The sequence below is a fragment of the Salvelinus alpinus genome, chromosome 3, assembly GCF_045679555.1.
Source record: "Salvelinus alpinus chromosome 3, SLU_Salpinus.1, whole genome shotgun sequence".
Lineage (NCBI taxonomy): Eukaryota > Metazoa > Chordata > Actinopteri > Salmoniformes > Salmonidae > Salvelinus > Salvelinus alpinus.
In genome coordinates this window covers 19,594,167-19,608,516 of record NC_092088.1, presented here as the reverse complement: position 1 = coordinate 19,608,516, position 14,350 = coordinate 19,594,167, and the positions used below count along the sequence as shown (strand labels likewise).

General features: G+C 42.1%; 1 protein-coding gene across 1 annotated transcript in view; it reads left to right on the top strand.

The window, feature by feature from the left end:
* The first annotated feature begins 3,976 nt into the window (after window positions 1-3,976).
* The window catches only part of LOC139570194 (ras-related protein Rab-26), a 133,778-nt gene continuing 123,404 nt past the window's right edge, over window positions 3,977-14,350 (top strand). Inside the window, exon 1 of the mRNA XM_071391827.1 lies at window positions 3,977-4,575. Coding sequence (XP_071247928.1) covers window positions 4,390-4,575 — 186 coding nt within the window. The 5' untranslated portion in view covers window positions 3,977-4,389. The remainder of the gene's footprint in view (window positions 4,576-14,350) is intronic.

Below are 14,350 nucleotides of genomic sequence, written 5' to 3'. Positions count from 1 at the left end.
TGCTCTGGACACTACGCTGACAGACACAGCAAACCTTCTTGCCACAGCTCGCATTGATGTGCCATCCTGGATGAGCTGCACTACCTGAGCCACTTGTGTGGGTTGTAGACTCCGTCTCATGCTACCACTAGAGTGAAAGCACCGCCAGCATTCAAAAGTGACCAAAACATCAGCCAGGAAGCATAGGAACTGAGAAGTGGTCTGTGGTCACCACCTGCAGAACCACTCCTTTATTGGGGGTGTCTTGCTAATTGCCTATAATTTCCACCTGTTGTCTATTCCATTTGCACAACAGCTTGTGAAATGTATTGTCAATCAGTGTTGCTTCCTAAGTGGACAGTTTGATTTCACAGAAGTGTGATTGACTTGGAGTTACATTGTGTTGTTTAAGTGTTCCCTTTATTTTTTTGAGCAGTGTATGTACATATCTACCTCAATTACCTCGTATCCTGCACATCGACTCAGTACTGGTACCCCGTGTATAGCCAAGTTATCGTTAGTAATTTGGGATTTATAACTTTTAATATTATGTGTTATTACTTTTTTATTATTTCCTATTTTCATTCTCTCTGCATTGTTGGGAAGGGTCCGTAAGTAAGCATTTCACTGTTAGTCTAGACCTGCTGTTTATGAAGCATGTGACACATAAAATGTGTAACATGTCGGTTGTTTGCGTAGTGTAACGCCGTTATCGGCCAGAATCTAATCCAATCTAGATCTGTAAAGTGTAGAATTAGCTTCAAATGAGATTACGTTATTTCTCAAACTATGTTTATAATTGAGGGATGATGACAATCGTTTACTCTGTTTTACTGTTAGACATAGTGCCTCGTTGGGTGCCAGACTGATCACCTTGTCATGAATGGATGCCGGAACCTACCAGAAGGATCAAAGGTGGGTATAATATGTCCAGCAATGTGATTGCAATGGTTTAGCAACCTCCGAAAATGATTGATTTCACTGTTCAGTTGCTATTTTAACAGCTTGTCGGGCAAGTCCTCAGTTGTCGGGCAACAACCTCTGTTGTTGCCAGAGTCTCCCTTCATTTCTTTGAAAAGGACATGCCATCATGAGACCTCTGATAGTGACCCAAGTTACTGTCCTGAATATAGACTGCTTTATAAGCAATGTCAGGTATTGTGTGTGAAAAGTTATATTAAAAAATACCCAGCTTGATAAAGTAGTAAGCTAATTCCCCAGCCAAGCAGATACTACTAGTAGAGCTATTTTGGTTGTGAAGTGCATTAGCAAAAAGCTTCGTCCTTGACTGTCTATTATATGACCCTGTCACAAGCCTTCCCAGTCAACACCACCTCATAATATTGCTTTCTGCAGTTGTTCGAGAGATATCCAGCCGAACATGAAGCATAGAGACCAGCAAGGGGGCCCTCATCAACATCATCCAGACATGCCCTCGCTGTGAGCATTCCTATGAATGGAACAGTCAGCTTTAGTCCAGGTCTGGCAAGTATCCGGCCAGCAACCTTCACCTGTCAGCGGCAACAGCTTTCAAAGGCTCATCATTTGTACAAATACACAAGGTAACCCACTTCATTACTTTGATACATTTTATAACCCAATTGTGAAACATAATATGTAAGCTGACATTATTTATTGCATATTTTCTACTTATTAGATGCATATAATGTCCAGGGTGTAACCTAGCCTTGTGGAACCAGCCTGATCGCTGTGTTCACCATACTATTTCACTTCACATTTTATGATATCTGAAGTGAAATAGGAAAGTGAACGCAGGTTTACCACCAGGCTAATCATAACCACCGTTGTAGTGTGTATGTGACCGACCGACCAGTATCTTTGATGATAGGCCAGGAGCTGATCTATGCTGCTATGCCATTCATTGGGGCTCTGGCAAAAGACTTGGTCTGACTTGTTCAAACATGAACGTAGTATCTGTTTGTGTGTCAGATATCATCTATTCTAACTGCCATTGGCAATAGAAGAGTGACTGTGTGTATGTGTTCACAGATACCTGTATGGAGCCAGCACTTGGTTATGTGAGTCCAGACTGGCAGACGGGCTTGACGCTGATGTTTCTGAATAAATAGACACCTTGCACTCAGAAATACAATTATACAAGACAAATCTATAACTTTTTTATCATATTTTATTATTATTAAATCGAATGGTACTCTCAATAGGGGGGGGTGGACCTGTGTATTCTTCAATCATATCAGGGAACTCCTGTCTTAGGCTATATGGTGCCCCTTACACCATACAGTTAGGTATGATGACTGCTGATAGGTACAGTATCTCTGTTGGCTGTGAATAACAATAGAAGATGAAAGACAAGTGTAATATTTTCACATTGTTATATCAGCAGAACACTGCGTCCACAGTTATGTGAAGGATGGTTTGTTCTACATGGAACTGTTACACTTGAAAGTTATCAACACACTTTTATAATACACAAGTTCAGCAATTGCATTCATTACTTCTGTAGGCTACTCAGTGTGAGAAGAGTGCCATCCTCCTGCATCTCACATCTGCCTGTAGTTATTGAACTCTGCCTGCTGGACCCATGAGGCCAACTCTGTCATGTCCAGGGTGGAGTGTCATGCACTCCACCCCTCCTGCCACCTGACTGCACATGTCCATAACTTGTAATGCATTACATAGATGGAAAGGACTTCATCATCACCCACTGTCGACTTGAAGACAGAACCTCACCCAGAGAGCTGTGCACGTCAGTGTGTTAGATAGCCAAATCCTTAGATTTGTGCAAATAGACCATAGAAATTCCATTCTAGTTCTGGTTAGACAGATGAAGTTGTGCTCTACACACAACTGATTTTGATTTGTTAGGTAAAGTGTAGGCATACTGTCTTTATAAGCACATCGATACGATATTTACAGCAATATGTTTTGTCTTTGTAACAAACACAATTCAATTAGATTGTTTTGTATTTTGGGGAATGTAGCTACACTCAAACTGGGTGACGTTTGTGCAATGTCCGCATGTAGTCTACACTACAGTCTGTGGGGATAATAACTCTGGCATTTGTCTCTGGGAAAGCTCTAACAGCAGATATAAGCAGAAACTAAACTAGCCAGTTATAAAATATTGCGTTGTAGGACTGCTAAGCTGTCCACAGGCATTCAACTCACAGTAGCTGATATCGTTTCTATGGTCAAATGTATTTACAGGTGACGAAATGTTGAAAGTAAGTTGCAAGCTACTTTTGTAGCAAGGCGTTTTTTTAAATGAGTGTCTTATGAAATACATTCCAAATGCTGGCTCTTGCTATCCTGCCATAACTGATTTGACAGGGAAATATCAACTAGATAGGATAGCCAGCTGCAGCTTTCACCAAGCTACGTTAGCTGCTGTCAGCTTGTCTAAACACAAGGCCAGCGCAGGCTTTAGCCTAGACACAGAACTGAATTAGTTGACCATCTTCATTCACTCAACTTCAAAGCGTTGTTCTCTCCATAGCAAGGCTAGCTTAGTGTACCTCGCTGTCGGTAAGGTACTCACGACTGCACTTGTTTGTTGTGATTGAATGGCCAAGAAACACCCCCAAGACAACTCTCGTTTGCCTTCAGTTATTGCCGCTAGCGTTTCACAATGAGCATTGATGAAAAACTAGGCCAAATCAGGAAGTTCAGTCGCCCTTTAAAGTAGTCTGTCAAAGTAAAGTGACTTTTCAAGAAGAAAACAATTGGCTGGGAAAATGCAACTATCCAGTTTTAGTTTCAGCTTTACATAACTGTCTATAAAAATATACAGTGAGATCCAAAAGTAATGGGACAATGACAGATTCGGATTATTTTGTGCCCAATAGAAATGAATGGTAAATAATGTGCATCTGTTGTGGTGAGCACCAAACATGTGATTATCAATTTTTATTTGTGGTGTTTTTGCACATCATATAATCTACTTACAAGGCTTTCACTGACCACTGTGTCTTTAAACGCACCAACACTCCCACAAGTAGTAACGACGCTCCCCTGCTACACGCAATGGGCACTAAATGCCTAGTGTGCTAGTACCTTTTATTGGTGTGAACCGTGCGCGCCACGGTTTGTACACGTAGTGCTATAGAGGAAGAGAGCGCGAGAGAGTGTTGTCAAGAGTCTGTTTAGATTTCTGCACAGTTTGAGCTGGAAGGGGATTTACTCACCAATTTCCAACGGACAAGGAAAGCTATAAACTCGCACATGCGCATATCGTAAAGATATACGCGGATATGTAGCCTACATTCATGATTTTTACGCACAGGTGAAAAGTAATGTTTTTCTTATCGTAGATTATCCAAAGAACATAGGATAGTGATATAGTGTCAGATCAGTGAACATCATATTTATAGCCTAGTTATTGCACCATTAATTATAGACAACACCCTGGAACACCGTTAACAGTGAAACATGTCCAGGAAAAAGACCGTGAAAGGCAAGGGGAGCTCCAAAAGCCCGACTTCATCTCTGAACAACAACAAAGACACCGGGAAAAGTGGGAGAGGGATCGGCGCCGCGGCCCCATCCAACGGAGTGGTCTATCCGAGCCGCCCCTCGCTCAGCAACAGCGGGGAGTTTTATGATATCGCTTTTAAGGTACGACTTTTTACGCACACCATATTGTCAATACTCTCCAACCTCCAGTTGGTCATATCAGTCTCAAATGTGAAACTTCAATGTTGATGTGCCACGCTGGCTACAGTGACAGGTGCATATATGTTATTTCTTCAGGTCTGTCCATTGACATGATCTCAGGGCAATTCGTATTTTTCTGTATGTAAATCTGTGTCATTTAGTTACCTTAGGTTACATTATGAATGGAATAGCCGTCGTACAATAGCATACAAATTACAGGATTAATAGTATCATACATATTACCCGGTCGTACAATAGCATACGAATTGGATGAAGTACTCTTCCTCTTGGAAGATTTATAGTATTAGACATTTCTATCTGAGACCAGGTTGCTTGTTCCGTGTAATAACAAGGGAGAATTATTGGGAGAATTTATGTTGGCGGTTAGGGACCTAAACAAAAATAATGCATCCCCCTCCCCAAGTTAAACATATTTTCACATGACCCCCCCCCCCCCCCCCCCATAATTTACTCTAAATAATGTTTACAATCACACACAAAAATAACTGTAGTGTGTTTACAAATGTGAATATCGACTTTGTTACTTCAGCATGCTTTTGTGGCACTGTCGATGCCACGCAGGGCTACGGACGGGCCAGAAGGTTGAAGGTTCGCTGATCACCACGGACGAGCAGATATTCAGATATTCAACATTTTTATGCCGTATTTCTAATTACAGTTTATAAAATATATGCTACAAATTTTCCACGAGCAGGTTTCTGTGCCAATGCACCACACAACCAATATTATGGTTTGCGTTTTCAACACCACAATAAATAGACTGTCAATCTCGACAAACAAAAATGCATCCCTACCTAATTTGTAAGGCTACCCAGTATCAAAGGCTTGGCAATCTCCAAATGTCAGAAAACGTTTTGGTGTTTTATAACAGACGTCTCTTTCCATTTATCAAATGGCCGCTGCATTTGAATTGATTGGTTTTATTTGTCAGTAAAATCAAATCAAATTCTATTTGTCACATGCACCAAATACAACAGCTGTAGACCTTACAGTGAAATGGTTACTTACAAGCCCTTTACCAACAATCCAGTTCAAGAAATAGAGTTTTGAAAATATTTACTAAATAAAGTAAAGTAAAAAATAAAATAAAAAGTAACATAACAATACCGAGGCCATGTGCGGGGGTACAGGTTAGTCGAGATTTTTGTACATGTAGGTAGGGGTAAAGTGACTATGCATAGAGAGTAGCAGAAGTGTAAAATCAAAGGGGGGGGGGGGGTGTCAATGTAAATTGTCCAGGTGGCCATTTGATTAATTGTTCAGCAGTCTTATGCCTTGGGGGTAGAAGCTGTTAAGGAGCCTTTTGGCCCTAGACTTGGCGCTCCGGTACCACTTGCCATGCGGTAGCAGAGAGAACAGTCTATGACTTGGGTGACTGGAGTCTGACCATTTTTGGGGCCTTCTGATGCCGAGCAGTTGCCATACCAGGCGGTGATGCAACCGGTCAAGATGCTCTCAATGGTGCAGCTGTAGAACTTTTTGAAGATCTAGGGACCCATGTCAAATCTTTTCAATCTTCTGAGGGGGAAAAGGTGTTGTCCTGCCCTCTTCACGCCTGTCTTGGTGTGTTTAGACCATGATAGTTTGTTGGTAATGTGGACACCAAGAAACTTGAAACTCTCGACCCGGCTCCACTACAGCCCCGTCAATGTGAATGGGGGCATGTTCGAGCCTCCCTTTCCTGTAATCCACGATCATCTCCTTTGTCTTGCTCACATTGAGGGAGAGGTTCTTGTCCTGGCACCACACTGCCAGGTCTCTGACCTCCTCCCTATAGGCTCTCATCGTTGTCGGTGATCAGGCCTACCACTGTTGTGTCGTCAGCAAACTTAATGATGGTGTTGGAGTTGTGCTTGGCCACGCAGTCGTCGGTGAACAGGGAGTACAGGAGGGGACTAAGCACGCACCCCTCTGCATCAACCACCTGTTGCTGTATCAACGGGGTGATGACCTAATGATTAGCATTTTGGAAAACATGACATCCTAAATGACGTTCTTTTCATCATTGCTATACAAACAAGGCTGATTTCAGCGACAATTTTGCTGTTTTAACACGTTTTGTGTCGCTAATGAAATGAAAACATTACTTCGAACTACTTTTGCATACCTTTTTAACATTGCAACATGACATCCCTGTCTTAAACGCTGCTACTTTTCGGGTTTGGCAAAGAAAACGTGTAATCTGCACGACACATTAAAGTTACTTACCTTAGCCGTCTTTGTGGTCTGTATCTACACTGAAATAATATAATTTCAGTAGTCCTCTTATGATAATAATTTCTCTCGCATAGCTCATTAGTACACCCTTGTAGTTGAATAAATTGTAGGTCCTAGGATACAACAATGAATAATGTGGAACAAATAAATACCACCAAAGGATACTTTACAACTTACAATAATCAACACCTTGTGAAAAACAACCTGGCAATATTTAAGATTTTAATACACAAACTTTGATCGTTTTTGGTACAGTTGTGTCATTCATTTATTTTCAGGATTTTTTTGTACACTCACATGTCAATCAGACTAAAATACCGAATTCTGGTGTGTGGATTATAGAGGTGGTTGCTGTGTGGGTGGGCGGTTCTGTCTGTCACTTGTTCTCAACAGGCAGCCAGTCTTGGAAGGGGGACTTGAAGAAGGAGACTGCAAAGTCCAGGCACTGCAGCTCTCTTTGTTCTGAGTGTTTGCAGTGCTAGTGTTTTTAGTTCATCTGGGTATCTCACAGAGAAAAACAACTTTCTTAGCAGATAATGACCACATGACAACAGTAGCTGTAGATTATGTGATGAAAAGTTGGAGGGTGATTGGTAATAGAGAACATGGGTGGATCCACATCTGGGTGTTGGGCAGAACCCCTAGCTCCTGGAGAACAGAAGCAGAGTTAAAAGGAACAGGGTGGGAGACAGACGTAAACAAGCAAACAGGTTACACTTTACTGTGAGAATTTTATGGATTAGTGCAGTGTTATAAATGGGAGATATGTACTTTAACACTTTTGGAAGGTATAGCCTAACTCAAGCTGGTCCCCCTCCGACTCAGAGCAGAGAATTAGACTGATCCAAACTCACTGGTTCTGGTGGATGGGATACCTCCTGGGGGGCTCAGACAGTCGATGGTCCTATAGTAATTTGGAGAGGTAAATTAAAGAGGTACATTTTTTATAAGCTCAGCATAACTATAATTTCTTGCCTTCTCAAATGTCAACCAAAGCGTAACGTACTTTGTCTATTGGGCTTCACTGAAGTGTAGGGCTTCAGGGCTTTCAGTGGTCGACTGTCCCAACTGCTCAAACTGTAGAAGATTGTTGGCTTCCACCGAGGTAACATTGGGAAGACAAAGATAAAAATATAAGTGTTAGGGAAACTTAAACTAGCTTCAGGTTATTTTGTGTGCAAATGCAAATAGTTATCTGATATTTTTTTATATTCACTTTAACAGATGGTGAGCCCAGCTAGGAGCAAAAGAGGAGTGAGGTTTACCAGGTCTCACCTTCCTTTCGTCCTTCTTCCAAACCAAGTAATTCGCCCGGATGTCATAGCACTTGGTTCCCTTCTTGATTCTGCTCAATCCTCAATTGGTTGAGGTCTAGGCTTTGACTAGGCCATTCCAAGACATTTAATTGTTTCCCCTTACACCACTCAAGAGTTACTTTAGCAGTATGCTTACGGTCATTGTCCTGCTGGAAGGTGAACCTCCGTCCCAGTCTCAAATATCTGGCTGGAACACTGAAACAGGTTTCCCTCAAGAATTTCCCTGTATTTCGCGCCATCCATTATTCCTTCAATTCTGACCAGTTTCCCAGTCCCTGCCGATGAAAAACATCCCCACAGATGATGCAGTCTCTATTGCACTCCACACTGCCCTTTCCCACCTGGACAAAAGGAACACATATGTGAGAATGCTATTCATTGACTACAGCTCAGCGTTCAACACCATAGTGCCCTCAAAGCTCATCAATAAGCTAAGGACCCTGGGACTAAACACATCCCTCTGCAACTGGATCCTGGACTTTATGACGGGCCACCCCTAGGTGGTAAGGGTAGGTAACAACACATTCACCACGCTGATCCTCAACACAGGGGCCTCTCAGGGGTGCATGCTCAGCCCCCTCCTGTACTCCTTGTTCACTCATGACTGCATGGCCAGGCACGACTCCAACACCATTAAATTTGCAGATGACACAACAGTGGTAGGCCTGATCACCGACAACAATGAGATAGCCTATAGGGAGGAGGTCAGAGACCTGGCCATGTGGTGCCAGGACAACAACCTCTCCCTCAAGACAAAGGATATGATTGTTGACTACAGGCAAAAGAGGACCGAGCACACCCCCATTCTCATCGGTGGAGCAGGTTGAGAGCTTCAAGTTCCTTGGTGTCCACATCACAACAAACTAACATGGTCCAAGCACACCATGACAGTCATGAAGCGGGCACGACAAAACCTATTCCCCTTCTGGAGACTGAACAGATTTGTCATGGGTCCTCAGATCTTCAAAAGGTTCTATAGCTGCACCATCGAGAGCATCCTGACTGGTTGCATCACTGCCTGGTATGGCAACTGCTGAGCCTTCCGACCGCAAGGCACTACAGAGGGTAGTGCGAACGGCCCAGTACATCACTTGGGCCAAGCTTCCTGCCATCCAGGACCTCTACACCAGGCAGTGTCAGAGGAAGGACCTAAAAATTGTCTAAGACTCCAGCGACCCTAGTCATAGACTGTTCTCTCTGCTACCACATGGCAAGCGGTACCGGAGCGCCAAGTCTAGGTCCAAGAGGCTTCTAAACAGCTTCTACCCCCAAGCCATAAGACTCCTGAACATCTAGTCAAATGGCTACCCAGACTATTCGCATTGCCCTCTCCCCTCTCCACACCACTGCCACTCTCTGTTGTCATCTATGCATAGTCACTTTAACTCTACAACATGTACATACTACCTACACTAACCGGTGCCCCCGCACATTGACTCTGTACTGGCAACCCCCTGTATATATATATATTGTTATTTACATTTTTACTGCTGCTCTTTAATTACCTGTTACTTTTATCTCTTATTCTTATCCATATTTTCTGAAACTGCACTGTTGGTTAGGGGCTCATAAGTAAGCATTTCACTGTAAGGTCTATACCTGTTGTATTCGGCGCATGTGACTAATAACATTTGATGCTGCCACCACCATGCTTCACTGTGGGGATGGCATTCTCGGGGTGATGAGAGGTGTTGGGTTTGCACCAGACATAGCATTTTCCTTGATGGTCAAAAAGCTAAATTTTTGTCTCATCTGACCAGAGTACCTTCTTCCGTATGTGTGGGGAGTCTCCCACATGCATTTTGGTGAACACCAAACGTGTTTGCTTATTTTTTCTTTAAGCAATGGCTTTTTTCTGGCCACTCTTCCGTAAAGCCCAGCTCTGTGGAGTGTACGGCTTAAAGTGGTCCTATGGACAGATACTCCAATATCCACTGTGGAGCTTTGCAGCTCCTTCAGGGTTATCTTTGGTCTCTTTGTTGCCTCTCTGATTAATGTCCTCCTTGCCTGGTCCATGAGTTTTGGTATTCTTTCCATTTTTTATAATGGATTTAATGGTGCTCCGTGGGATGTTCAAAGTCTCAGATATTTTTTTTATAACTCAACCCTGATCTGTACTTCTCCACAACTTTGTCCCTGACCTGTTTGGAGAGCGCCTTGGTCTTCATGGTGCCACTTGCTTAGTGGTGTTGCAGACTCTGGGGCCTTCCAGAACAGGTGTGTGTATATATACTGAGATCATGTGACAGATCATGTGTCACTTAAATAAAGTCCACCTGTGTGCAATCTAACTAATTATGTGAATTCTGAAGGTAATTGGTTGCACCAGGTCTTATTTAGGGGCTTCATAGCAAAAGGGTTGAATACATATGCACGCACCATGTTTCTGTTTTATTATTTTTTGTATTTTTTGAAACAAGTCATTTTTTTTCATTTCACTTCACCAATTTGGACTATTTTGTGAATGTCCATTACATGAAATCCAAATAAAAATCATTTTAAATTACAGGTTGTAATGCAACAATAAGAAAAACGCCAAGGGGGATGAATACTTTTGCAAGGCACTGTATACAATTGCATTGTTTACCTCAGTCGACAGCTGCTGCTCCCGTCCGTACTCGGTGCAGGCCTGGATGCTGCTATTGTGTGCAAAGAGAATTACCTTCAGGTTGTTCTCCCACCCTTCCTGGTACCAATCAAGGGACTTGCCCATGGCAGTCTTGAGAGTCTGGTTGGTCCGTTCACCAAACCTGGAGGAGGGGGTAGGAAAGCGATATCTATTGACAATTTAAGATATTGAAATATGTCTTATGTACCATGGAAACAAAGAAAAATTGTAAAAAATAAATAAAACAAACCATTGGTGACAGAATATGACCTAAAACATTCGTACCTTGTTCCAGCGTTCATGACCCCGGTCACTCAAGATGACCTCAGGAGAACCGTGGGTGTTGAAGATGTCTACCATCGCCTTGGAGGTGGCCTCGCGAGTCTCGTCCTTGATGGGTATCATACAAAACGAAAAATATATTTTTGGTTCCAAGCACCCTTTTTAGTGGGTTATGGAGGGAATTTAGAGTTATGCACATTCTCTTCCTTTACAGACCTTAATGAGTATTGCCTCCACCCACTTGGTGAAGTAATCGGTTGCCGTCAGACACAAGCTGTTGCCATTCCAGGATTTTGTAAAGGGTCCGATGAGGTCCACCCCTAACATTTAAAGTGTTAGAGAGAAGATTACTTTATTATTACCATATCTGTGTCATACAGTATACAGATTTTCATGTTTGTAAGGATACTTAAACACACACTCTATAATATTGAACTCTGCTGTGGTCAAATAAAGCAACCATTACAAAACAACTTATCAGGGCAAAATTTGAATTGGGACACTTACCGATCATGTGCCATGGTGAAACAACTTTGATGGGCTTCAACTCCGGAGCAACAGTCTTCGCCCTCTCAAACTTCAGGCAGGCTAGACAGGGTACTGACCTTTAAGCAAAAAGTGACAAATTGAAACATTGTGTGCTCTCTGATATGACATTCATTGAAATGATAATAATTTCAGATATAATAGAATGTGATTGATAAACAAAAGGTTATTTCACTTGCCCAGCTGTCCCCTTCCTTGACAATTCCCATCAGAAGGAGCGTAGGTTGATTTTGGCAATCATGTGCTTCACTCCGAAATGGCCAGCATGCATCTCGGTCAGCACGGCCTCCTTCTCCTCCTAAGTAAAAACCACCCTCCTGTGTGGCTGGCCATCCTTCCCCCATAGGTAGAAATGATTGCCTAACAAGTTGGAAGAGACCGCTTTACGGTCAGATGCCGAGCAGTTTCATCACCGCCTGGTATGGCAACTACTCGGCATCTGACCATAAGGCGTCACAGAGGGTAGCGCGTACGGCCCTGTACATCACTGGGGACAAGATTCCTGACATCCAGGGCCTATTTACCAGGTGGTGTCAGAAGAAGGCCCCAAAAATTGTCAGACTCCAGTCACCCAAGTCATAGACTGTTCTCTCTGCTACTGCACAGCAGCGGTACCGGAGCGTCAAGTCTGGGACCAAAAGACTCCTTAAACCTCTTACAGTTACCCCCCCCCTTCTTTCAATTTCCGCCTGAAGACATACCCAAATCTAACTGCCTCTAGCTCAGGCCCAGGAGCAAGGATATGCATATTCTTGGTACCATTTGAAAGAAAACACTCTGAAGTTTGTGTAAATGTGAATTGAATGTAGTAGAATATAACACAATAGATCTGGTTTAGATAATACAATGAAAAAACCATACATTTTCTTTTTAATTGTTGTATCATCATCTTTAAAATGAAGATAAAACAAACATTCAGATATGAATATGGGGACAATTCCAGTGAAAAACATAAGAGGGCAACAGTACTTGTGCAACGTTTCAGAATGATAACTTCCAAAATGAGTGTGCTACATGACATTTATCATGAAGTCACCCAGGTGTCCCACACAAGTAGCCCAAATGTACCCAAGTGGCCAAATTGGTGAAGGTATACATTTTGAAACAAATAACTATATACAAAATACCAAAATGGTATTCTAACACACGCCCCCAAAAAATTGAGAAAAATAAATAAATGGGAAAACATTTTTTGAAGAAAAAATAAATATACTTTTACAAAACATGGGTAACTATTTACACACTTTCAATATTTGGAAGACCCTCAGTCCTCTATCAAATCAATTTATATAGCCCTCAAGAGTAAATATGAACAGTTTACCTCAAGATGGCCCGGGAGGTGTGGAGCCAGAGACAGCAGGGGTGCAGCTGGATGAATCAGCTTCAGAGGGGGATGGACACGTTGGGGATGGACACGTTGGCGGCAGACACACGCATCTCGACCATGCTCCCTCTAATCCATAATATGTAGACTGAGTTGAGGAAGCATGCCGCTGGAGGAAGTATAGACAATCTTTACTTTACACATTTCATTACATTTTTGTATATTGCAAATAAAATGTAAAAACAATCACAAATAATATTTTATATTATTAATTTCAAACAACGGCATTAGTATGAGAAGAACTTACCAGTCCAATACAATGTCCTCTCCGTTCAAAAAATATGCTTCCATTTGAGTCATGGTCGCTAACTGAGTCGTCTTCCAAAAGCATGTTTCACAATCAATTTCCTCTATAATTTTGTCTACATTCGTATATCTAGTCTTAGATTTAGCTTTCCCTGACTTATTCGCCATGATATTCGATATAATAAACAGCTGAAGATGCTTCTTACCGAAACAGTGCTGTGCGTAATGAGTTTGGCTCCTTCCAGTATGAATCTTCAATGGCGAATGACGGTCTTTACGCCGGAGTTTACTACATGGGTTGGTCTCCCAAAACACAAACATTACATATTGCCGTTTACCTCTGGGCATTGTCTATCTACCCAGCTAGATTTCAAGACGATCAGTGGTCATTGGGTTAAAATACAGTCAATCAACAAAACAGCGGTCATATAATTGGTGCACAATGAGGTCGTTACTTGTTGTCTTCCAATCGGTTTCTTTGGGTCAATACGTCCCGCGAAATGACCCATCAAGTTTGGTTGTGTTACAAACAGTTGATTGCAAGGAAACCAAACATGACTGGATAAAGTCAGGTTTAGTCTGTGTATTTACGTCGAATGTGTTGCCGAAAATTGAATGACACGAAATTCAACGAGATAAGCGTTCACAAAATGTTTCGTGTTAGGCTATAAAAATGGATTTAACCGAACAAAAGACCATTCATTGTGTAACAATGAGCCTTGGGATTGCAAACAGAGCAAGATCTTCAAAGGTAAACAATTTATTTCTTTGCAATCTGTGATTTTGTTACGCCTGTGCTGGTTGAAAAAGTATTTTGGTATGGGGCTCTGTGCTCAGATAATCGCATCGTATTCTTTCGCAGTAAATCCTTTTTTAAATCTAACAATTAGCAGATTAGCAAGATTCTAGGCTTTTGAAGCATGTGAGACACTTGTATTTTCAGGAATGTTTAATATGACTATTTGTGGCGATCACCGTATGTTGTCGAATTTAAACCCGCATCCGGTATCCGTAGATCAGAGAAGTTAACAGCTTCTAATCCCAAGCAATAAGACTGCTGAACAATTAATCAAATGGCTACCTGGACTATTTACATTGACCCCCCCCCCCCCCCCC